General features: G+C 48.5%; 1 protein-coding gene across 1 annotated transcript in view; it reads right to left on the bottom strand.

Annotated features, from left to right (window-relative positions):
* Positions 1 to 227: 227 nt before the first annotated feature.
* Nrx-IV (neurexin-4) overlaps positions 228 to 27005 on the bottom strand; it is a 73273-nt gene continuing 46495 nt past the window's right edge. The window contains exons 17-23 of the mRNA XM_089547922.1: positions 26544 to 26765; positions 24337 to 24573; positions 22229 to 22402; positions 17932 to 18065; positions 17393 to 17489; positions 8778 to 9047; positions 228 to 6618 (exon numbers count right to left, since the gene is read on the bottom strand). Of these exons, the coding sequence (XP_089404048.1) occupies positions 6428 to 6618; positions 8778 to 9047; positions 17393 to 17489; positions 17932 to 18065; positions 22229 to 22402; positions 24337 to 24573; positions 26544 to 26765 (1325 nt within the window). The 3' untranslated portion in view covers positions 228 to 6427. The remainder of the gene's footprint in view (positions 6619 to 8777; positions 9048 to 17392; positions 17490 to 17931; positions 18066 to 22228; positions 22403 to 24336; positions 24574 to 26543; positions 26766 to 27005) is intronic.

Here is a 27005-nt window from a genome sequence, read left to right as displayed (position 1 = left end):
GCACTGACGACTCAACATGCAATACAAGAATTAGCTCAGCGTCCCATTTCATTTCACTGCATGCTAAGTTGATGTGCCTAAGCACAGAGTAAATGACATGTAAAATCTTCCTACTGCTCAACTTAATCATGATGGCACTGCACCAATGAGGCAACATGCAATACAAGAATTGGCTCAGCATGCTGAGCTTGCACTGCCTATCGAATGAGTGAATGACGCTTGACATCTTTCCACCGCTGCATTTTTCTTTTTATTTCCAGACCCAGTAAAAACAGTGTGCATCAAGGGGCCTGCTAGTGTATAAACAACACACACACACAAACACAGACAGTCTGGCATGGACGGATTCAAAATACTGGGTCTCTCACAGTTACCACAGCTGCTCAATGACATGCCCCGACTGGAACTGTGCCATTTGTTGGTTCCAGTCGAAAAGCACAAATTAGTCATATTTGTCATCTTGTCATACAACCTCATGGTTAGGAGCTATTAGTTTGCTGTACGTGCAACAACAGTGCAATACCTGTCACAGTGGTTCACAGTACTCAGACTTTGCTGTTTCTACTGTATTCAACACAGGCTGCTTGTTCTTTCAGACCACTCGAGCCCAGTGGGTACTTGCTGCAAAAATTACTCCAAGGTTCCTTGTAAAATTGCAGCACAGTGAATACAAGTCAGCAGTTTCTGAGATGTTTCTTTCACATGCAGTGACAAAGAAGTTCTGCTTAGGCACAACATAAAAGTGTATTACAAGAATTAACAAATAACAAAACAATATTGGTTCCATTGATTCTAGGGAGATAACAAGTGGAATGCTCGAAGGTTTAAGGTCTGTGATGCCCTTCTCACTAGTGGGTACACTGCGCTGAACAGAAAAAGCAAGGGAATGCCAGCTGCGTACATGCACAGCAATCAGCAGTGAAAGGCTAAAAATCTGAACCACTGTGGAATACTGATGCACCCATAATTGAACTTTAAAAGCACACTTTCATAGGGCATTGCTCTGGGTGCACCCTTTGCACAGAAATTTTTTGCTCTTCAGTCACACCATAATGCACTTCTGATGGACCACAGCTGGCTTGAGTAAAACTTGAACAAGCAGCAAAAAAAGAAAACATGCCACAGCTCCAAATAATGCACACTGTGTGGAGAATGCATCGAGTTTTGTGAAAATACACATGATGACAATTAGTAAACCAGGACACACACCTTGTCAGCTTTTCTCGGCCCGCTGTTCTTTTAGGACAGCCACGTTTCAGTTTTTCATTACAGGCAACAAAATGAAAAACTTCAAAGCAAAGTTCAACTGTGTGCATGAGTGTGCATGCAAATGGTAGGTGCATCACAGCTGGAAACAAAAGTTTCCAGCTGAAACAAAAGTTCGAAAAACTGAACACGATGTGGTCTCCAGCAGCTTGGCCTCCAGTGCCTGTCTACAGTTGTGAAATGTACAGTGTACAGGGCCCCCAATACATCAGACCAGCAAACTCTATGTTACCTGGTTGTTATGCCACTGATGAATTCTAGGCAAGTTCACTGATGTCTTTCAAGCTAAAATGATATGCACGTCTCTCCATGCCAACTGTGAAGGCCAAGTTGTAACAGGGCAGAAGCAGTTGGACCACATTACAAAATGCTCTAGGGAGGATAAGAATGCTGCATCAAGATTTTCATTGATTATGCATGCCACCTGAGTTCTAGTAGCCTAACCACTATAATGGAAAGGAGCAGGCATGTGTGAATGCAACCTCTGAGGCACATCACTTAATGCAACCGGTGAACACCTGCCTTACTACAATTAACATGGCTTCCGTTACAAGAAAAATAAACATGCATAAGATGCACTATGTACAATTAGGGTGCTGTCACAGTCTCAAAACTGATAGGCAACAGTGCAGGAAAGGAGGCAGTCAGTTTGAGCAAATTTTGTCACCTCTCTCAATGAGGGCAGACCCTTGACTGCACAGTCTCCTCCATTTGGCAGTGATCTTCACGGCATGAAGTGTACATTTGACACCACCGGTATCCAGCTCCGCTAGGAGCAGGCCTAGCAACTAATTCACCATAAGCTAGCAAGAAGAAAGGTAAAACTGTGTCCTCCCTACAAGCATGTCAAAACTATGCTGAATTCTGTGTCTTATTGCTAAAAGCAAGAATGAAAGATATGCACACCCACTGAACAGTCACACTCATACCTTGGCTATACGAAGCCATGAAAACAAATGCACTGGGACATAATGGAGTACTGTTGCGGGCGCACCTGTCCCAAGCGAAGGCCCGGAAGGCGGCATATATAATGTGCAAAGGGGAAAAATAAAGAAGTGCTAAGCATTCTATTTGTGATATGCACAACACACTTATCTCACCAAGAGAACAATGCAGCTGCCAGCATTATCGCAGTGTTGACGTTGGAATTCATGAACATATCCGTTTTTCATCGACAAAATGACAGATCCTTTTCCTCCAGCGCTGTAAGGTGAATCACGATGCAAAGCTGTTGCCGAGCCTGACACCCAAACATAACGCTGCCATAGAGGAATCACATTCTAGTAATTTAGTCGCACTCGAGAACTGCCCCGGTCTGCGACTGAAGCCTGCACTCAATCTATGCCTTTCACCGTGGTGGTCATAGCAACCTCAATATCACAGAGCTCTGAGATTCGCATTAATATTTCAATAAATGCAGGAAGTAAAAAGAAAGCTCAGATCTTAAAAGTTAAATAAATATTAGAACGAAGTTCTAATTCATTAAAATACAGCTGTAAAAACCATCCTCACAGTTCACTCTAAGTGCTGCAGTCAATTCAAAAAGCATAATGGATGTCAAGCCACAGAATCTGTAGGAAGTACCGTATAAACGCATGTATGGGCTGCACCCGTGTATGGGCCGCACTCGTGTATGGGCCGCACCCTATTTTCCCGAAGGAAATATGAAAAAAGAAACATCCGAGCCGCACTCAAACTTTCCACGACCCAAGAAATGCACACACCATGGCCTCCTAAATCAGCTCCGGCTGCGAGCAACGGCGCACTTGATCACGGAGGCCACACACGTGCACAGGAGCTTCCAGGTGCCGCCCATGGAAGGCACCCGAGGCCGCATCTCATCATCATCAATCATCATCATCAACAACTTTTTAGCCCACTGTGAGCCTCCGTTATTCATATTGGCATCAGTATCACCAGCTCCAGCTTCTGTTGTGGCTGTCAAAGGCATGGGAGTTGTGGTAGCGGTTAGTTCATCATGGTTGAGGCTTTCGTGTGCTGCCGCCAAGCGTTGCAACTTTAGCACGATGGGCAAGCACCTTTAAGGGACTATGCAATAAATTAATTGAGATTATGTAAAGCAGACGGGAGATAGGCATTCCATCACTCGTCACCCCAGTGCAAGAATTTTTGAACTACCGTATAAACCGGAATATAATTCGAGATTTTTTCTTAAAAATAGCAAGCTAAAGCCACCCCTCGTCTTATATAGCGGCCTTTAGCAGAACGTGAGTCGCAGTCTGGCAACACGCGGCGTAGCTGCTCGCGAATGGATAGCCGAAGCCGTATTGACATCAAACGTCTTCGCTTGCATTTCCTTTCTCCTTCGCTGGCCGTTAGTTTTCGCGTGCGGTGTTTTGTTCGCCCTCGTGTGAAATTACGTTTCAACAATGAATAGCGGCACGCGGAGGCAGTATACGGCGGCATTCAAGAAAAAAGTCATCGAGTTCGCTGAAGCGAACGGCAACATGGCCGCTCAGCGCATGTTCCGCGTCTCGGAAAAGAGCGTGCGCTATTGGTGAGGGCAAAAGGATAAGTTGCTCGCGTGCAAGCCCAGCAAAATGTCCTTTCGTGGGCGTAGTGCAGTGCACCCACAACTGGAGGACACACTTGCGGATTTTGTGCGGCATCATCGTGCGCGCTCACTACCCGTGACGGCGCATCTGATTCAGTGCAAAGCCCTGGAGCTTGCGCGTGAAGCCGGACTAAGCCGAGAAGAATTTAGCGCACCGAAGGCATGGGTGCGCCGTTTCATGAAGCGCAAGGGATTTTCCCTCCGTTGGCGCACATCGATCTACCAAAAGCTGCCGGAGGAGTACGCTGATAAGCTCGTCAGCTTCCAGCGGTTCGTGATTCGGCTTCGAGAGGAGCATAACTACATGCTGGGGCAAATTGGAAACGCTGACGAGACCCCTGTGTGGTTTGACATGCCTTCGTCTACCACCGTCAGCGAACGCAGCGCCAAAGAGGTGAAGCTGCTGTCGACAGGCAGTGAGCACTCGCGCTTCACTGTCATGCTCGCGTGTACAGCTGATGGCAGAAAGCTGCCACCTTTTGTAATTTTTAAAAGAAAAACGATACCGAAGGAAGCCTTCCCTTCAGGTGTCATCGTGCGAGTAAATGAGAAGGGCTACATGGATGAGGCTATGATGACTGAGTGGATCCGCGTGGTATGGAATCGCCGGCCTGGTGCACTGCTGCGCCCTCAGAGCATGCTGGTGTTGGACGCATTTCGTGGCCACCTTACGAAAGCCGTGTAGCGTGCCCTAAGCGAGGCTAGGACGGACCTCGTCGTCATTCCTGGTGGAATGACGTCCACCCTTCAGCCACTCGATGTCGTATTGAACAAGCCCTTTAAGGACAGAGTGCGGCATGAGTACAACGAGTGGATGTCCGGGGACAACCCAAAGACGCCGACGGGCCGCCTCCAAAGGCCTCCGCTTGCGACCGTCTGCAGCTGGGTGCTGTCGGCCTGGCGTTCTTTGCCAGATGCCATGGTCGAGAACGCATTTAAAAAGTGCTGCATAAGCAACATGCTTGATGGCAAGGAGGACGACGCACTTTGGGAGGCGGCGAGCGACAAAGGATCGTCTTCTGACGACGCTGATGACAGCTCGGAGTGAGGTCGCCGCTCCGGTGCTCCACGGACGCAGCCGACACCGCAAATAAATGCATTTCGGCAATATTTGCTTCTTTTCATTTTTTTCAATTATTTTCACTTCAAGTTAAGGGGGTCGACCTATATTCCCACTCGACCTATATGCGGTTTATACGGTAGCATCAATAACAACGAAGATATGGACAATAAAAAATTACACCGTGAGTGACGACTGAATGCAGAACAAATGCCACTCGTTCCCTGATTGGTGTGTTTTTACTTAAAAGAAAAAAATTTCACACATCATGTGTATGGGCCGCACCCCAAAAATTGGCCCTCAAATCTGAGAAAGAAAGTGCAGCCATTACACGCGTTTATACCATATACTAGTATTAAGTGTTAATTTAGTGCCAGATGTAACACAAATACTGCGCCAAAGACTACAGATCATACAGACGAATATACACATCTTCACAGTGCCAGTGCTTAGCACTGCAGTGGAATGTCTAAGGCATCGTGAACCTTTTTCTGACACAAGTGTAAACAACATAGGACAATGGATCATGGCTCTAAAAAGCTCAGCAAGAATGTTTATAAGTGTTTCACTCGGAATGTCATTCAGCTAAAGAAAAAAAAAGATAAAAGGACTTTCCCCAAAAGTACAGCTTCATGTAAAAGTTAAGCCTCCTGAGGAATTTGCCAAGGCAGTACTGGGAAAAAACTCGCAGCGTCCGACGTCAAGATGTACAAAAAAAGAGCTCTAGCATAAACTCCGCATTCATCAGCACTTTGTGGCTATGGCCCTCTTGTACTCACATTCACTCAACATGTACGCAAACACACCAAAGTAACTGGGTCTCAAAGTGCACACTACACATCACTCACACATGAGAACCATGTTTTTATATAACACCTGCACAGCATGTTAAAAAGAATGACTTCTCACAATTCCCTACCAGGGTTTCACCCAAAAGTAGGTCGCAAACAAGCTGCCAACAATTCTAACATTGCAGTTAAAGGCATGCCCCTGATGTTTAACAGTGCCTGAATGACTCAACATAGCTAGGCGGAACCTGCAAGTGTCCAACAAGAAAAAGAACTGCAGTTTTCATCAGGACATCTATTGAAGTTCTGGTGCGCACTGTACTATTCTGTGCACCACAGAAACGTCACCAAAAGGAGAGTCTACACAACCTTTGGGCCATTACCTTCCAAAAACAGTTTGAAAGGGAATGTCAGCATTCCCAAATAACAGTACGCGCATGACACGGCGGAAATCTGCCGCAGGCTGGTATCAACCATCAGTGGCGCTTTCCTGACGCGTGTATATACCGAGGATTCAGAGGTACTCGAGCCTTTCATCTCCACCGGAAAGCAGCTGCTGTGGTCGGGAGTTGAACTCATGACCTTGCGGGCAGAGAAGCCTTGGCTTTGCACGCGGGAAACAGTCCCGGGAATGTGAGAAAAGAGGCAGTTCCCTGTCAGATTGCAAGATGCCCTCACCGGGCACTGTTGTTGTCTGGTAGTGGAAGTGGTGACACAGACATACCGAACACTGGCGCGTCATATGAACCATTCACGCTTCTTGGCGACATCATGGCCTCTGACCCCATGCACCACAGCAGTGTCAGCATCGGGCGCATCCTTGGCACCGGTGTCTTCGTAGGTGAGGTACTCGCCCTTGTGGCGCGACACATAACGGCCCAAGATGATGGCCATCAGCACAATGGCTGCTAGGATCACGGCCAGCACACCTGCAAAAGAGTGACCAAAAGAGACCATTATATCCCTCATGCCAGCTTCACAATGACTCATAACAGTAACAAATGTAAGTTGCAATGGCTGATCGGAATGACCACATTTTTGTGGAGATGGGCAAATTAATGTGTGACAAACAATAAAAAAACAATGCGCCCGACAATCCTAGGCACTCCCCAAGCTGTTCTGGCCAACATTTCCTAGATAAGCATCATGATAATACATCTGATTGTGACTTCACAAGCTCACAAGACGGTTTGTACGAATTCAGGGTGCTTCCTTTCGGCCTATGCTCAGCTCCGGCAATTTTCCAACGGATGATGGACACTGTGCTTTCTGCCCACAAATGGCAGTCCTGCCTCGTGTACCTGGATGATGTTGTCATCTTCTCCGACACTTTCGAAGAACACCTCAGCCGCTTACGCGATGTTTTCGAAGCTATCCGTTCAGCCAGTCTCTCCCTTAAGCCAGAAAAATGTCACTTTGCTTTCCAGGAGCTGAAGTTTTTGGGCCACATTGTAAGCGCCAAGGGCGTTAGCCCAGACCCCAACAAGACTGCCGCCGTCGCTGCTTTTCCCATTCCTGCTGACAAGCGAAGTGTGCGCTGTTTTCTGGGTCTCTGCGCCTATTATCGGCGTTTTGTGAAGAACTTCTCCCGAATCGTTGAGCCCCTTACCCGCCTCACCAAAGATAATGAACCGTTCTTCTGGGGTCGGGAGCAGCAACATGCCTTCGAAGAGCTACGCACGCGTCTTCAAAGCTCTACGAAATTGTACATATCAGCATACAATGGTATTAATGTATCTAGTCAGAAAGACCACCAACTACTGAGATAAGCAGTAACATTGTCAGATGCAGAAATCAAGATAAATGCAATGCTCCGCATTCTCTACTGTAGCACATGTCCTTTTGAATTATGTCATCGTGCACCTGCTGAATCTCCACCATGGAATCAACATGAAAGTGGTATTAATGCCATGCAGTGTATCTGCTGCTTTTGTGGCGATTTGAGCTAAGACACACATCCACTATACTGTTTGATGGGAACAATAAAGGAACATGAAATGATGGTTCCATGTAATAAATAAAAAAGGAATAGTGAGGCAAAGGTGCAAACAGCATTTCGTTCCTGACGGTACATTGAGAAGTAGAGCTCATTGAAAAGTTCAGCCTCTCATCCATCTCATTTTCATGAGACATTAAAAGCAGACAGATGTGCATGCCAAAGCACTGCTCTGCAGCTGAAAAGCTCTGACCACAGTCTTCCAGGGATTCCAAGATATCCTTTTTATAAAACTCTCTTCACTCTCTGGTCACCTGTTCTTGAGTGACCAATGACAAAATGAACCACCTTTTGCCCATTAACAGCCTTTTTTTTTTTTTTTTCAATGTGTGCATTCCACAAGCATCATTGTGCTTGTTTAAGGGGGGAAGAGGGTCTTGGAAATAAATTTTTATTAATGAAGTCACAACCATGAAATCTTGAGGGAACATGTATTTTTGCATGCGGATTCTGAATATATAATTTAATTTTATGTACAACAAGTCTTTGTGCACTTATGCAATATGTTAGATAACTTTTGCCAAGTGTCCGAAAGAAATTCTACTGCAGGGAACTTGTTAGGTTGCATGCCATTGGTTTCTCTTGACATCAAGCTATGCAATAAGGGTAAAATTATCATCCTGCCTGTTATAGAAGGTGAATTATAGAATTTTAATATTATCAGTTTCTTCCCATCTGTGAAGAGGCAAATTCAAAACTCTGTAACTCAACTTCTATGATAGGCAGGATAATAATTTTGCCCTTATTGCATAGTTTGATGTCAAGACAAGCCAATGGCATGCGTCCTAGCAAGTTTCCTGCTGCAAAATTTATTGAAAGCTCTTAGCAAAAGTTAAATAACATATTATATTAGTGCACAAGGACTTTTTACATAAAATTAAATTACATATTTGGAATAAGCACGCAAAAATATATGCTTCTTGAGGATTCCATTATTGTGACTTCATTAACAACATTTTTTTTTCTAAGACCAGCTTCCCCCCTTAACTGACATGTGGCAATTAGTACCTCTAGTCATTTCAACCACTTGGAAAAGCACGACAAGCTTTGTGGGGGAACCTTACGGAAGCATGGTACAGTAGAACAACTCACCCCCCAATATGGCGGAGTCGACGTACGTCGAGACTGGCCACGGCTCTCGGTAGACACCCGGTGGCAGCGTAGGTGGTGGACGAGTCTCATCCTCTGGGGGTGCGTACGTGACCGGCTCGATGCCGCACGTGTCTTCGCGCACAGCCCCCTCGGGGTAGGCGTGCACGTTGCTGCGCCGGCTCTCCTGGAAGTAGCGTCTCAGCGGCATGTGGTCGTCAAACTGCACCCGTGAGATGCAGCCCACGAAGCCTTCACCCGTGCCCATGGACTCTGCAGGGACAAACCAACGGCAGTGAGACAGGAGAATGAGGATGCAAAGGACTGCCTCCTGGAAGCGTGCACTCTGCATGTGTGCCCAGCCATTCCATGCACACGGTGGATAACACTGTGAGTGCAAATATTTCTGCGCTAATACGCCTGCGCGCTGCGAACTACTCCTCGCAAGCAAATACACACCACACGAGCACAGCGCAAAAGTGCCCGTCCGCCGGCCGTGCTGGCCTTCTCAGGGCAGGACAATCGTGATGGCTGCGATGCTATTTTCCAATGATTTACAGTCGAACCTAGTTATAACAAAACCTAATATTAAGAATTACTGGCTATATCGAACTGTTTTCCAAATTTTTTTACCTATTCACTATAACGAGGTTTCAGGTACATCAATCTCCATCCCCTGTTCTCTCTCGCCGTAACATCCCCTCTTTTATTTCCTCCTCCCTCTCCACTCAATGTCCTTTTAATTTATGCTGACTGCAGCTCAGATGCTTCTAGTTATGATTGCAATCACCGCAGCCCACTAAGAATCTTTTCCCTCCTTTGGTATTATATTTCTGAAAATAAACCACTACTAATAATAATTATACCCCTGTCACATGGGCGCATTCAGTGTCACTTTCAATGAATGACATTCGCTGTGTCATTCACGCAGTGGTACCCGATGAGCTTTAGTGACACTCGCTGCAGAATGCACCTGCCCTGTAGTGAGCTTGGCGAACTCACTCCACTTGGTCTGGCAAGCTGAGTGTGTAGCCTTAGAAGCAGCGCTGCGACATAAACAAAATCTGTTTCGATAATTAAAAGGTCCTAAAATCTCCATCTTATTTTCTTGACAGTGCTTTTAATGATGACTTGTTTTAAGTCATCAGCAACTAAAAAAATGTATACACTTGAATAAGCTACTCTCGCCCTGCCAAGTGACGACCTCCTTTCGCAACAGGCCTAACAAGTTCGCAGGGTTCGTGTGTGCGATTGTGGAGAGCCAATTCACAAGTTTTGGCACATGCAAAAGTGTAGTTTTGACAACAGTGACCTGAAATCAACTATCGCTTACATCACAGGACGTGCATACAATGAGTGGGAAATGCCAGTGGGACCCAGAGCGCCGTCACTCGTGGACAACAAATAAGTCCGTTTCAATTAATGCGAATGGTCACCAAACATACTTTGAATAAAGTGATTTAAAATTAAGTATTTGTCACATCAGAGAGAGCAGAGACAATTAGTGGGAAGCGCCGGTCCTACTTGATGTTTCCCAGGCGCACAATTACATCAACACTTCCTACTTAGTTGTCGAGCTACGTAAACAAGCAAGGTACAAAACTGGCACAAAAATGTGATTATTTAATATAACTAAGTCACAGCTTGCGCTGCTGCTTGCGACCACTAGCTGTTTGTACACAGCGATGTAACCAAGAGTACTGAAGTGCAGTTGTACTCATCGGTGCATTTCCGGGGAAATTTCACGCTTATGCGGTAAATGCTCAGTGGTACTCATTTAGCAAGTACACGAAATACTGTAGAAACTCTAGTAAAGGCCACACTTTTTTTAATTCAATTTCAGGTGTGAACTATGAAGGTGCAGCTCATACACGAATTAAAAAAAATAAACAGATAACCGTATTCTTTTTCTCAATTATCTAGTCCAAAACAGGGGTGCGGCCCATATACCGGTGCGTCCCTTACACGAGATGACGATATTTGCTAAAGAAACATCAGAAGAAAGCGAGCAACACCAATGAAAAGCAGCATCCACAAAATGAAGCAGTCGTACGGCGCTCATGTGGGTAGAGCGCAGCTGGCCAGTGCCAGCTATGTTCACATTTCGAAGGCATTACAACGTCTCGAATATTTTCGCGGAGCTCGAATGTACCTCAGCCAAATATCATTCAAAAATTCGTGTAGCAGCAGCACAAGGCGGCAGTCAAGCCAAATGACATTCAATTGGAAAGCATTCAAAACGGCCATGTATCCGTGCAGCAGGGGTATTACTTGCATCGGATCATGATGCTTTTTGTAGTTGATAGCACGTGCTCAAATGTGGGAATAAAACTAAAAATTAACTTGGAGTAATTGGACTTGCAAAATAATTGTACTCTAAGTATTTATGCGAAAACGAATTAATTTCCACAAGGTGCTACAACATTCACCGCCACTGCCATCATTTCCAAATGGCACTTCTTTCTGCCACGTGACAGCGCGCACCGAAAGTGTCATTAATTCAAGGGAAGTGCACTTCGTGAATCACTGAACTTGCCCGTTTGACAGGGGTACTGCTTGGCATGAAAAGACTCTAGGCACAAGTATGGTTTGTGGTCACACTGTGTCAGGCCCTGTTTTGTGCTTGAAGTAATTACATTACAGTGAAGACGTAGCTGTGGACAGCCAATGTACACTGCTGCGAACTATTGCTCGAAGTTGGACATTAAAGGCCAACTAGCTGCAGCGATAACTAGCCACTGGGAAGTTATGGGAAGTGTAGCAGCATGTACAGACACACCTTCACCAGATTTCTGCACTGCATTTTTGTTTTCTTTTCCCCTCATAATGTAAGCATGCTTCCAGCTTATGCTATAAAACAGACAACTAAGCTTCTTCGCGCAGTTTTAGGTAAAAAGATTAGGCAATACACTGCTAGTTCCTGCACTATTTTCAGATATATTCTGCATATCAAGATGGCCAATTCAGCTCGCGTGAAAAGTTTTCCAAGTAAACTGTCGGCCTAAATGCTGGTTCCTGGAAGAAGGTCTCATGACATGCTGTACGCAACTAACAAAAAAAAGCACCAAGAGAGTGGAAGCTAAAATAAACCATGTGTAGTGTGCCAACTGTGACAGGTTCCGCTACCGCCATGCGCCGACACTGCGCTGCGCCTGACGACGACGAAGTTATGCGCCGACACTACGCTGCGCCTGACGACGACGAAGTTCCCCCGCTCTCTTGGTGCTGGCTACGCCCGTCTACGCTGCCAGACCCTGCACAGTGGTTCGGTCTCTTGAGGACGCCTAATAAACGCACCCCTACAATTGGTGGAGGTGCGGGGTTCGTCCTCTACCAACCTGGAACTCCGGAGCCGTACGCTGCCGCCTGTGTCAACCATGCCAAATGAGACTGCCCCAACACCGGCGGCCAGTTCAACCACCGTCATTTGTTCTGGCGTCATCCGGCAGCGTGACCCTGCCCTCTTCAGTGGCACTGCCGACCAAGATGTTGACGACTGGTTGTCATCGTATGAGCAAGTGAGCAGCTACAACAAATGGGATGACACTATCAAGCTGAGTAACGTCATCTTTTATCTCACGGACGTGGCGAACCTCTGGTTTCGAAACCATGAGGCGGACCTACCCACTTGGCCCGTATTTAAGAAGAGTTTTGCGGAAGTATTCGGCCGCCCTACGGTGCGCAAGCACCGTGCCGAACAGCGCTTACGGGACCGCGCTCAACACACCGACGAGACCTTCACAAGTTACATTGAGGACATCGTTGACCTCTGCAAACGTGTCAACGCCGCCATGCCAGAAGCGGACAAGATCCACCACATCCTCAAAGGCATCGCTGACGACGCATTTCAGATGCTCCTCGCGAAAAATCCTACCACCGTCAGTGAGGTTATTAAGCTTTGCCAGAGCTACGACGAGCTCCGCAAGCAGCGCGCTTCCACACGGCGTGCCGGTGTCTGCGACGAGGCCCTCTCTACACTGGCCCTGGGCGGTACTTCTCCTGAGGTCTCCCCTCTTCTCAACCAAATCAAAGCCTTCGTTCGTGAAGAGGTCGCTCGCCAGCTGTCCCTCGTATCACATTTTCAAGACCCCGCCCGCCAAGTTCCTGACTCGACCCCGTCTTTGGCTCCTACCATTCGCCGTGTCGTGCAAGACCAAGTCGCTGACCTGCTACCGTCAAGCCCTGTGCTCCCACCTGTGACAGCACCCCTGACGTACGCCCAAGCAGTGGCCAGGCCACGCCATACGCCGGCATCCGATTCCTACCAGGCCGCCCCTTCTTTCCGTCCGCCGCCGCCGTCTGAGCCCCCGTCTCAAGCTCCGTTCTCAAGAGTTCGCCCACATCCTACGAATCCCTGGCGTACTGCGGACAATCGACCCATCTGTTACGCCTGTGGTCGGCCCGGCCATGTCGCGCGGCTTTGCCGCCAGCGCCTTCCGCCTTCTCGACCTGATCTGCGCTCCTACCCGTATGATGCCGAACTATCCTCGCCGAGAAGTCCACCTGGTCCCCCCTTTGTTTCCCCTGATCGCCAAATTTACACCCCTCGCCGATCGCCTTCCCCTCGACGCCGTTCCCCTTCTCCGATGCTGCGACGTTCTAGCTCCGCACTTGAGGGAAACTAACAGCCGCAGTTCCGGGGGCAAGAACTGCGCTTGTTTCGAACTCCTCAAGTCCTCCGTGTCGTCCCGCTAATGTAATCGTAGTGTTCGTGGAAGGTGCCAAGGTTCTCGCCCTCGTCGACACGGGCGCTGCAGTATCTGTTATAAGTGAAGCTCTCTGCCGCCGACTCCGCAAAGTGACTACCCCACTTTCTGACTTTTCGCTTCGCACCGCCTCATCACAGCGCATTCATCCCTCAGCCGCATGTACGGCCCGTGTCCTCATTCAAGATGTTTTGTACACCATCGAGTTTATTGTGCTGTCTCACTGCTCACACGACATCATCCTGGGATGTGACTTCCTTTCGACCCATCGTGCCGTTATTGGCTGCGCTCGAGCTGAAATCGCCTTTTCTCCGCTGTGTGACGCTCCCTTTTGCGACGTACCTACGCAGTCTGCCAAACTTGTGGTCGCGACTGATACCGACATTCCTCCGTTTTCTGCTGTCCTCGTACCCCTCTCCTGTGCCGGCGTCACTCATTCAACTGTTTTCTTCACGCCTTCCGAAACCGCTTCCCGCCATCCCTGCCTCCTGCTTCCCTTTGCTGTTCTGACGATCGACCATGGACAAAGTGCAATTTACGTCTCGAACCCATCTTCGTGCCCGTCAGCAGTGCTCCAAGGTGAATGCCTCGGGCGTATTGAAGAACTTGATTCCTGCCTTCCCTACCCTATTCTCGATACCACCGCTTCCTTCAATGTCGATGTGCTCAGCTCCTGTGATGTTAAGAATGATCCACCACCCTCCGACGTCTTCCACCGTGCCATTGACGCTGACCTTCCACCCGCGCTACGTGATCAACTCGTCGCCCTCCTCCAGCGCTTCAGGTCTTCTTTCGATCTTCCTCAGACTGCCTTGGGCCGTACGTCTGTCGTTGCGCACACCATCGACACCGGTACACACGCCCCTCTTCGCCAGCGCCCCTATCGTGTCTCGGCTTCTGAGCGCCGCGTCATTTCTGATCACGTGGACGACATGCTCCGTCGGGGTGTCATACAGCCCTCTCACAGTCCCTGGGCGTCTCCTGTTGTGTTGGTAAAAAAGAAAGATGGTTCCATCAGGTTCTGTGTTGATTACCGCCGGCTCAACAACATCACAAGCAAGGACGTCTATCCCCTGCAACGAATCGATGACGCCCTGGACTGCTTGCAGGGAGCTGAGTATTTCTCCTCGCTGGATTTGAGGTCAGGTTACTGGCAGGTGCCCATGGCTGACACTGATCGCTCAAAAACTGCCTTCATAACACCTGACGGCTTATATGAGTTCAACGTCATGCCGTTTGGCCTTTGCAACGCCCCGGCAACTTTCGAACGCCTGATGGACACCATCCTTAGTGGACTCAAGTGGGAGAGTTGTCTTTGCTATCTCGATGACATCGTCGTCTTTTCTGCGGACTTTTCTTCTCATCTCATCCGCCTGGAGCGCGTTCTGACTTGTCTTACTGACGCTGGGCTCCAGATGAATTTGAAAAAGTGCCGCTTTGCTGCCCGACAACTCACCATTTTAGGACATGTAGTCTCTAAAGACGGCATTCTTCCGGACCCCGCCAAACTTCGTGCAGTTGCCGAATTTCCGAAGCCCACCTCACTGAAGCAGCTCCGTAGCTTCGTTGGCCTTTGCTCGTACTTCCGTCGCTTCATCTTAAATTTCGCCTCGATCATCGCTCCTCTGACCCAGCTACTCGCAGGCAGCTCCAACCTCTCCGCTTGGACGCCTGCTTGCGATGACGCCTTCGACACCTTGCGCCGCCTTTTGGTTTCGCCTCCTATCCTGCGCCACTTTGACCCGACTGCGCCTACTGAGATCCACACTGACGCCAGCGGTATTGGACTGGGTGCCGTTCTCACCCAACGCAAACCTGGCTTCCGTGAATATGTGGTCGCCTACGCCAGTCGGACCTTGAGCAAAGCGGAGGCCAACTATTCTGTTACCGAACGAGAATGTTTGGCCATCATTTGGGCTATTGGAAAATTTCGTCCCTATGTCTACGGTCGCCCGTTCTGTATAGTAACCGACCACCATGCCCTGTGCTGGCTGGCCTCTCTCAAAGACCCGTCAGGCCGCCTAGCTCGCTGGGCTCTGCGATTGCAGGAGTATGACATTCATGTCATTTACCGCTCCGGCCTCAAGCATAATGACGCGGACGCTCTTTCCCGCTCGCCGCTACCTAGTGCCTCATCGCCTGCTCCTGTGTCTGCTTACGACTTGTCCTCGCTTGCCACTGCCGACATGTCAACCGAGCAGCAGAAGGACCCTTGGATCGCCACTCTTATTAACTTCCTTTCGAGTCCTTCGACTGATAATTCGTCCCGTTCTCTCTTACGTCAAGCCCGTCACTTTTCTATTCGGGACGGTCTCCTCTACCGTCGCAATTACCTGTTCGACGGACGCAAATGGCTCCTAGTGATCCCCCGCCATCTACGCACCGACATTTGCGCCGCTTTTCATGCGGACCCACAGTGTGCCCACGGCGGCGTGTTGAAAACCTACACGCGTCTGCGTCTTCGATTCTACTGGCGTGGCATGTACCGCTTTGTTCGACACTTTGTGCGATCTTGCCCATCCTGTCAACGGCGTAAATGTCCGCCTCACACCTCGCCTGCTCCACTGCAGCCGTTACCCTGCCCTGCCCGCCCGTTTGACCGCGTTGGCATAGACCTCTACGGCCCCCTCCCTCCCACTCCCGCTGGTCACCGCTGGATTATCGTGGCCGTGGATCATCTCACACGTTATGCTGAAACGTCTCCATTACCATCTGCCTCCGCCCGCGACGTGGCTTCCTTTCTTCTAAAGAACCTGATTCTTCGCCATGGTGCTCCTCAAGAACTGCTCAGCGACCGTGGACGCGTATTCCTGTCTGACGCCCTTGAGGCCCTCCTCAAGGAATGCCGCATTATCCATCGAACCGCTTCGTCTTACCACCCTCAGACCAACGGCCTGACCGAGCGTTTCAACCGAACCCTCAGTGACATGCTGTCCATGTACGTCGACGCCAACCACTCCAACTGGGACCAAGTTCTTCCCTTCGTCACCTACGCATATAACACTGCGACACAAACCACCGCTGGATTCTCTCCCTTCTTTCTTCTGTACGGCCGCGAGCCCCCCTGCACGATGGATACTCTTCTTCGCTACCGACCCGACATTTCCGAGTCCACGCCACTGTCCGACGCTGCCAGGTACGCCGAAGAATGCCGCCAGCTTGCTCGCTCGTTTACCACGCAGACCCAGTGGCAGCAAAAACATGACCGCGACACTTCCGCGGCCTCTACCTCCTACCCTGCCGACTCCCTTGTGTGGCTCTGGGTGCCTCCCACAACTCCCGGCCTTTCGCGGAAACTGCTGCATCGGTATCATGGTCCCTACCGGGTTCTCAAGCAAACATCTCCGGTCAATTATATTGTTGAGCCTGTTGCACCCGCTGCGGACTTGCGTCGCCGTGGCTGCGAAACCGTCCACGTCGACCGACTGAAGCCGTACTACGACCCCTCCGTTCTTCCTTCCCCTTAAGACGCCAGGATGGCTCCTTTTCACCGGGGGGAAACTGTAGTGTGCCAACTGTGACAGGTTCCGCTACCGCCATGCGCCGACACTGCGCTGCGCCTGACGACGACGAAGTTATGCGCCGACACTACGCTGCGCCTGACGACGACGAAGTTCCCCCGCTCTCTTGGTGCTGGCTACGCCCGTCTACGCTGCCAGACCCTGCACAGCGGTTCGGTCTCTTGAGGACGCCTAATAAACGCACCCCTACACATGAAATTTGCGACTGACAAAGTGTTGAGCTCAATGTCTGATGTCTGTACAGATCAGGTGCATAATACTGACGCTCAACAATGTCATGCAGAAACCGGTTTAAAACCTTTGTGCTTTGCAAAATGAAATGCAAAATGAATCTTGTAGAAACAAAAGGAGTGGCAGTGGGCCGACTATGGAAGTAGGCCAAACATCTCACCGTTCCGTCCCACGTATATGCTGAGCAGGTCATTGAACTGTGCGTCAGCCTTGCCCCGGATGTTGAATGTGTGCACCTGGGGCTCATAGTTATCCACCTGAGGAGGTGAGCAAACAGGTGAATACAAAGCTATACTTCCAGAGAAAGGTATAACATGGACACAAACTTTGAAGTCTTTTTCTCATTTCTTGCGTTGCAAAAGTGCAAATCCACAGATTTTTGCATATGCAACCAGAAATCACCTTTTTTAATCATGAACAATCATGCACACAAACACACAACTCGATTACAACTGTTCAAAGCTGAGAGAAAAGTTTTAGCACTGATATGCGCCTACACCAACTAGACTTAACACAAGCACAGTGACTATCCAGAACAGGACGTTATGAAAGCTCTGTCCAGGTCATGTCAGCATATCAGCAGCTGCACCACATAACTTTTTTTGAAAGAAATTGAGATAAGACACAGCGCTGCAGATGTCAGTTCATATTGAAATGTACACCATAACAAAGAAAGCGAGACAAACGCATTCAACTCACAAATATGGTCAGTCTTTCCCCATTGTGGGTACGCTTGATCTGGACATCATGAATCTGGCCCAATGCAAAGTTTTCATTCTTGATGATGATCTCCTGCCGCTCAAATCCAAAGTCAAAGACTAGCCTCAAGTGACCTGGCAAAAAGAGATCAAGGCCATCAGGCAATGGGTTAGATTTCCATATCACATAATCCAAGCAGAGATCACACACAGTTTGCAAGATCTCTAAAAAAAGCAGTTCTTTGTTGAAACTTTATAAAAATGCTAATGAGACAATAAGTTCAAAGTATTAAAATGCAAAAGTTGCGTACACTGCCCAGATAAGTGGGTAGTGTGAAAAATACGCAAGACGCACTGCAAGAAGGGGCCCTCAAAGAGCAACTCTGGCAATTTTTTCATCTTCAAGCATTTCATCGAAATTTTCGCAGCAGGCTCTCCAGAGTTTTGTTTTAGCACAAATTAATTTCAGATGTTCCTGTTTCATGGCCTCAATCAGTGCGATTTCTATGGGCAACCTTGTGTGTGTGAGGTCTAGAGCTGCACACACGTCTTACATTCGCTCCGTGCTTGCCAGAAGAAAAAATTTCAAGTTTTTTCGTAACATAAGACAAATAATGATCGAAGCTGTAAATTACAGTTGCCAGTTTAGTCAATAAATGTGCACGAGAGATCTCTTGACAGTATCTGTGAAGTCATAATGTGATACACAGCGTAGGTCTCTGTTTCCCAGTTTTGGGTGTTTTATACATAACAGTTGAATTTCTTCTATCATGCTGTTATGCTTTCAGCTGCACCAACCAAATGACTGTGATATTAAAGGTGGCTTTAGGTTACATAAGGCATGAAAAAACTGCAATATACAGTGGAACCCTGATTACGCCTCCCCCGTTCATGCGATGGCCTGTATTTTACAACAAATTGGCGCAGACCCGGCGAATCTCTCGTAGGGATAATGCATTAAAAGCCTCACTTATATGACGGAAAAATATGCACAGCCCTGCCTTGTAAGAGGGAACCATCTGGAATGAGAGATGCTGGCAAAGCACTTTATCGACAGACGTGATGTTAACCAAGCTCGTTCCAGATCGGAATCAAGACAGAGACAGACGCGCAACAATGCGATCAGGCTTACAACAGCCTGTAAGGACAGTTCTGCTGACGGCACAGACTATGGGACACCGTGCGTGCAACCCGTGGTCGTCGGTGCAAGGCGGCTCGCCTGGCTTGTTTTTCTGCACGCTTTCCCTGACGAAGGCGTTAGGGAAATCAACTGCACGTTCATACCAGGATGAAGTTATTGCAGAAGCAATAACAAGATTAGACATTTCTATAATTATCAGCAACTAGTTCTAAAGCGCTTTCCACAGCGGCTTCAGTGAGAAGTATGTTATGCCTAACGAGACTGTGTGAGCCAGCAAGCCAGGAGTGAGCGGCGTGCTGTCACCCGGCGAGCCGCACATCGCTGCAGAAAGCGCGCCGACGGTGCATTCATGGTGCAGGTGAACATCGTGTTTTCTTTTTTTCATGTGAATTCCTAGTACAGACATTGCTGCCTGCTGCCACGGAGTGACAGCAGTTCTAGAGGAAGCCTGAACAAAAAGACTTTGCTGGCATGGTCGTATTACATGCTGCAAAACGTTTTCGAAGAGTTGAAGCAGCCATATTTCTGGCGCGTTGTCCAAATCATTGTTTTCAAGGCATTTGTGATGTCTACTTAAAGGACATGGATGGCAATGCACGTGCACCTTGTCTGATGCCGCCTCTTCAATGCCGAAAAGCCTGGCTGTGCGTGATCTCATAACTGGTTCTCGCAGAATGAAAACAGCCGCTTTTATAAAGCGGGGGGGGGGGGGGGGGGGGGGGAAGTTGAATCAATTTTTGAACACCAGAGCAACGGACATATTTATTACGCGAATGAGTTGCTTGCGCTAGAGTTTCGATTACAGTCGACGACCGAAAATTCGGACGCCTGATTTTTCGGACATGCTTGATTATTCGGACTTTTTCGCGGCACCGCGACATGGCCCATAGAGCCAATGTGTAAGAGCGCTTGAAATTTCGGACGCACCGCAACTGACCACTCGATTTTTCGGACCTCGCTCGCACTCGCCGCCAGTACCCAAGCCGCCATATAACGTGTACAGTGGAACCTCATTAACTCAAACTGCAGGAGATATCGAAAACTTGATCAAACAAAACGAAATTAAAGCTTAAAGGGAGCCTCTTGCGACGCTGAAATTCTGCGCGAGTCGGCACATTGCGCTCGCGTGTTTTCGAATTCGTACTGTCCTTGAATGTCTTCCGCCGCACGAATTTGAACCGTAGTCTGAGTTCACGGAACTCATCTGTGCCGAGTCTTCAGTCCCGAACACGGAACGCGAATATGATCGCGGAGCGCTTGATCGCGGAGGCTACGCGCACGCCGAGGCCTCCGCGATCGAAGCGCGCTTCGGGCGCGCCGCCGGATCTTATCGCGGCCGCGATCTGCTCCGGCGCTGCGCCGTTCGCGGAGGCGGCCACGCGCGCGCACCGGAGCGTCCAAGTGCCGTCTATGGATGGCGCCGTGATCATTATCATCAACTTTTTTCTCCGTCGCGATTTTCCGCTGTTCACATCGGCATCAGTATCGCCAGCTCCAGCCTTTCGTGGCGTGTTAGCATCGTGTTAGCATGCGTGTAAGCGCGTTCGCCGTGATAGTGGCTTTCGCGTGCTGCCGCCGAGCTTCACAGTTTTAGCGCGATGGGCAAGCACCTTAAGCTACACGGCTGGGAGTTAGCTCTCGAACGACGCGGTCGGTAAGTGTGCGGCGGGCGGGAAATTCGACGTGGCCGAGAAGTGCGTCCGATGATGGTGCAACCAAAACAGAAACACAAGCTGCAAAAAGCGCGCTTTCCGAGTCAAGCCGTGCGAGTTTCCTGAACTGGAAGAAGAGCTGCTCCTCTATGTGATGGAATTTCGGAACAACGGCTACGTGTTGACAGCGGACATGCTGCGCGGCTTCTTTTGGCATGAGTGTGCACCAGAGCGCAGCACCAGCTCAGGAATCTAAATACTTCGCGAGTGACGATTGAACGTAGAATAAATGTCGCTCATTCCCTGGTTGGTGTGTTTTTACTTAAAAAAATTTTTTTTTTCGCACATCGCGTGCATGGGCCGCACCCCGAAAACTGGCCCTCGAATCTGGAAAAAAAAAAGTGCGGCCCTTATACGCATTTATACGGTATTTCGCGCGGCGAAATATAGTCATGAGGAGCTTTAGAATGTGTGCAATACAATTGGCCGCTTTCTCCGGCATAGTGGTAATAAGTTCGTGACTTTTTCGGTGAAATTTGATTTTCCGGACTGCCCGATTTTTCGGTCGTTTTCGCGGTCCCTAGAGAGTCCGAAAAATCGGTCGTCGACTGTATATGATGCCCAGATATATGATGGTTTCATGCAGTCTCCTGAAAGTCTCATTATCGAGGTTCTACTGTAATCGTTTATAAGTTTGTTGTCATTCTGGCTCTAGAAGCAGGCTGGCTTATTAAGCACTGCAGTGAATTAAAACTATGTGTAGTAACGCACAAAACGTAAATTCTAGACTTTTTATTCTCCTATTTTCTGACTGGATATGTTTAATATTTTTGTGACTTTTTGTACAAGTCTCAAATTTTGCCAATCAAAAATTTTTTTCTTTCATAAGCAGCATATATGTTTCTTTCTTTCTATCACTGAAAAGAGAATTTCTATTAGCTTCACTATGATGTGCTGCAATAAAGAATAAGTTTAAAATAATGAGTGAAAAAAATTTTGCTGCTCACCCTTCTAAATTGGCTGTTTTTCCACAGTAAGGAAAGTTAAGAAGTAAAGTGAGCGAATCTGGTAAATTAAAAGTTTCCACAATGCGCAAAACATGGTTTTAGATTTAGGGGGTTTAACATTTTAAAGAGACTTAGGCTATGAGGGACGCCATAGTGGAAGGCTCATAATAATTTTGATCACCTAGGTTTCTTTAATGTGCACTGACATCGCACAGCACATGGGCGTCTAGCATTGCACCTTCATCGAAATGCGACCGCCACTGCCCGAATCGAACCCACATCTTTCAGGTCAACAGCCAGCACCATAAACACTGAGCCACTGCAGCGACCAATGTGTGCAAACCATCTTATCTACCGTGCATTACTAGTTAAAATCACTGGACCACCATAAATTCCTCTACCTGAACACAACGCAGTCTTCAACTCAAAAATGAGTGAAGGCTTTACCCAAAGGCTTCAGAAAAAGTGCAAAGATGAGCAGCTTTCTTTGAAACGCACCACTGGTCGACATCATGAGGTTCAGGTACTCCCCAGTCCTCGACGACATTCCAAAGATCATGCCGTGATGCTCCGTAGTGGTGAAGCCCACACGAATGTACTCCTCCAGAGTGGACAGGGTAGTCTCAAAGTCATACCGCACGTAGTAGTCAGATCGCAAGTTGGCACCGATCTCTGCAAAGAAAAGGCGATAACTTCAGCAACGACCATGCTTTAACTTTTAGTGGAACAATATCCACGTGACATGGCTGAGAACTGCCCATATGCCAATACAAAGTTTAACATCATCTAGCAATAACAGTACAGGTTTCCACACTGGAGCACCTTGAATAGCAGGGTTCAAATGAGATATGCTTTTGTACGAGGGCAGGCCTTAGTTTCTTGCAACATCTCATTTCTGCTGTCGCTTGCTTTGCCACCATACTGCAAGCCAGAATTTAAAAAAATTGCGGATGATTGAGCGTGGCTAGGCCAAATGCAAATTAGGTGCGCTAGCACTTCGGTTTTCATCCCAGTTTTGGTTTTGGTTCGAGACGCGGTTTCCAAGGTCGAACAGGCTTCAGATAAAGATCAGCAGAATTGGTCATTTTCTATTTTGCACACACAGACCTTTAGGAGTCCTCATACCACTCCTGGCGCAGTGGTGCAGCGGTTAAGCGCTGCGCCACTGCCCTGCAATGGTAGGTGCTGCCACTGGTGGGACTTGTGAGAGACAGGTTGCTTTTCCTGAGTAACCTCAAGGTCCCGGAGAGAGGATTTGGACAGACAAACATCAGCGAAATCTGAGGTTGGTGGTTTCAGTGCTCGCACAGTAAAAAAATAGGTAACTTTTGTGAGCCCAAATCCTTCTGTGCCAAAACCCTTTCAAAACACTGGTATAGAAGTACAATTACCTTGAAGGAACTTATTTATGTCATTCAGTAAGTCCATTACATTCAGTTCAGACTACCAGAGAAGCAATATTTTCTGGCCTAACCCACATGCCACTGCACCTTACAATGTTACGATCGTTCTTTCCATCCACAGGAGTTGGACAATACTGCTACCTGGCTTTAGCTACCCTTCACGTGCCGTTCCAGAAATGAGAACTCACGAAATTTCAGAATAAGCCCTATATATAGTGGCAACCAATGTACCACAAGTATGGACTGTGGTTGTTTGGGCGTGTGTGCCAATGCCTAGGCAGGGAACACGTTCATGTTCTGGGGCTGTACAGGGCAAGTTCTTGAGGCTATGTCCCGCTAGCGAAAAGTGGGATGCAGTCTCAAGAACTTCTCCCATCCAGCCTCCAGACTCAGCATGTCTTCCCTACCCTGGCATGGGCAAACAGACACTCACAACCATGCTGCTGAGTTGGACATCCTTGATTCCTTACCGTCAAGGAACTTCTCCCCACCTGCTTAGCTGGCATTGTACAGTATTTACTCCTGCCAAGAACCCACCCAGTGGGCCTTCGGCAGCACAGACTTTGGCAGTGTGCCAAGATCCTGCAAGCTGACAGCAACACAGCATCTTTATCTTATCATGACAGCTTCAGCTGGGGTGCCATGCTCAGCGAGCTTGGCAAAGTGCCAAGACACTGCGCGCCCTTGACAGGAGCATCCACAATGCTAGCTTGCTCAGTGCGCTGCTTCATACCTGGCTGGGCAGCATGGCGTTCAGCTCTGCTACGCTCGTTCAGGAGCTTTAGACGCAGCGCTAAAATTCTTTACTCGCGCTACATTCTGCTGGCACTTCGCTGGGGGGCTCTCAGCAGAGCACCTCTTTCAGCATTTAGTCTTGCCATCAGGTACCACAAGGCAGAGAACTGATTAACAGGCACCTTAAAACTTGGCTGCATTTCCACAAGCTGCAGAAGCTGGACTAGTCTCCAGTGAAGACAGGCACCAAAAATGCAACTGCAAAATGAGGCACAATGTAAATAATAATAACAACAAAATGCCGAGCCCTACAGATAGCCACTGAAGTCAGCATCCATTGCTTCACCAGGCTTGTTTTCCAATATGTCTGTACAGATTATGGAAAATCACCCCGTTTAGTGTCACCCCGAAGAAGCGCACATGGCCGCACCGCGTCACCAAAAAAAGAAGCCCCCTCCGTCTCCCTACCATCAGCGCAGATGGGTCCCTTGAAGGGTGTCCACTGGCAGTCGCACGTGTAGCCGGAGTAGCCCTCAAGGCAGGTGCCCCCATTGAGGCACGGGTTGGAGGCACACTTGCCCACGCAGCCCAGGGACAGCCCGTACAGCCCTGGAGCCGCCCGCAGCTGCAGATGGACGGGCTCCCCATTGACCATGAAGCCCCGCAGGCAGCCCACGTATCCTTCCTTGTAATCCACAGTGGCACCTGCACACACAAACATGCGACAGCTGCAAGAAACTGCCGAGGGAAAAAGGTGCCAACTGCTAACACATGCTTTCTGGATGACCAGCTCGCACACTGTGCTCTACGAAACCAAAGCATATCTCTCCACAATTAGTAGAATTTTTCAAAGATGTACCTTGCTAACACCCATAGTCCTGCGGACTTGATGAAAAATTTCTGCTACATTCTGTCAATAACTTTCAACATTACCACTACCCCGTAATTGTGTGATAACCATGATTATGCAGTTTATGCTTGTAATCTGATCTTTAACCACTTTGAACTGCATTTATTATGTGTTAAATATAATGTAATTACTGCTAATGAGTATGAGACAATACAGTAAACTCTCAATGACACAATCAAATGGTTTTTGAGGAAAGGAAATGGCACAGTATCTGTCTCACATATCTCGGGGGACGCCTGAACCGCCCCATAAGGGAAGGGAGGAGGAAGGTGGGAGTGAAATAAGAGAGAGAGAAACAAGTGCTGTAGTGGAGGTCTCCAGGAATAATTTCGACCACCTGGGGATCTTTAATGTCCACTGACATCACACAGCACAGGGGCGCCTGGGCGCCTTTTGCGTTCCGCCTCCATCCGAACGCGGCCACCGCGGTCGGGTTTGAACCTGGGTACTCTGGCTCGGTAGACAACACCTTAACCACTGAGCCACCGCGGCACACGATCACGGCTGATATGAATTTCAGTATGACACAAATCTGTAAAGTTCCTGAGCCAAAGCGCATTGTGCACATGGGGTAGAATTTTGGATGTTCCAAACGCTGTCCTGCTCCGTCACAGACGATCGGAATCCAGGAGCCATGAAGGCCCCCGCCAACACTAAGTACTGGCCTCGCATCCTAAACACCGCGATCACCAGCCATGCATCGTGCACACTGAGCAGTGGAGTATGGCCCACAAATTGCCAATGCCATGATCGTTACTCGCGTGGCAAGGGGCCCACAAATCATTAACATTGCAATCGCCAGTCGAGGTGCCATGGCGAGCATGGCTGTAAACAAATCCCGTCAGCCAAAAACAGTTATGCATGGATGCATTTTTTGTGCTCTGACATGCGCATATTCGATGATATGAATAACAAGGGGACAAGAAGAAAGTTCGTTCCTGGATAATATGAACATTTTTTGGGCCCCCGTGAGATCTGTATCATCGGCATTCCCTTTTTCACGTATAACTGTTATCTCACCAACTATTACATAATAAATGCTAATAGGTTAATCTCTCTGGAACATAGTTAAGAAGGCATAGTTTCGCTCTATGGTGAAACTTTATTTCATCAATCCAAAGAGTCTCTTGACATGACCATAGTGTGTGGGTCAGGCCCCGTTAGGTGGCCACGAGCCATTGGCACTCGGCGACCTCTATGGCTCCATGCGCGAACTTTTGTATTCCCTATCGGGTTGCACCATACTCCAAACTGGGGTCTGTGAGGTATCTGTAAATAAGCATACACGCACACTGCACATAAAGAGCTACCTTCTGTAGAGATGGGTCGGGATTCAATAAGACGAAACAAAGCAGCACAGAGTCACTGATGGTGACTCTGACTGGGAAAATTGCTGCTTGTCAAATGAGCTCAAGTTTTTTTAAACACCCACCTCAGGCAAGGCCTCACCTCAAACAAAAATTACAAGGGGACGGCAGCTTGCAAGCGAGGGACACCACTGCAAAAGGATTGTTTTTGCCCAAGAATTTTTTGTGCTGATTACTGGGATTCGATGCCTCTGACTCAGCCAGGTTTTGTGAGACAAGTCAGTGAACAGAGGCTGCTGGTTGCCACATTTGAAAGAACGGGAACACATTTTTTGACTGAAGAACTCATAGCTGTAGGGCTTTCTTGAGGCGTGACCACTTAAGAGTGCCTGTCTGCCATGTAGATAGACTGGTGCATGATGAGTGACATGCGCTGCTAGCTGCTGCGGCTTCCTTACCGATGACGAGGTGGCCTGGGAGGTGGAGAGGGTGCGATCGGTCTGGCTTCTCACGCACCTCGGCACTTTGGCTGCCGTCAATCACAATGCGTGCTTCCTTGCGGTTGCGCTCTACGTGCACCGAATGCCACTCATTGTTGCTCAACTTGTACGACGTCTCCACGCTCACCCCCTGGGGGCCTCCGCCGGCGGTCTCGTACAGCAGCTGGATCTGGTCACCCCCTGCAACAGGCAACAGCGGAGAACGTTATGCGGCAAAGTTTTAGCAGGGAAGTGGTGTTCGGCAGTATTTGTTTGAAGAATGATGGAAGTATGCACACATGCAGGTGGTAATGGTCCAGAAGTGAACAGAAGCACGGCACTGGGTGACTTTTACATGAGGGTGAGATTTCATTCAGAATAGGAAAAGCAGGCTGGCCGATTGACAAGCCTTACCCCATGGCTTGCAGTTGAGCAAATTTC

Source organism: Amblyomma mixtum, chromosome 6, assembly GCF_055824585.1.
Source record: "Amblyomma mixtum isolate Tamu chromosome 6, ASM5582458v1, whole genome shotgun sequence".
NCBI classification, from domain to species: domain Eukaryota; kingdom Metazoa; phylum Arthropoda; class Arachnida; order Ixodida; family Ixodidae; genus Amblyomma; species Amblyomma mixtum.
The sequence above is the reverse complement of the archived record's forward strand: the minus strand, read 5'-3'. Positions and strand labels throughout refer to the sequence as shown.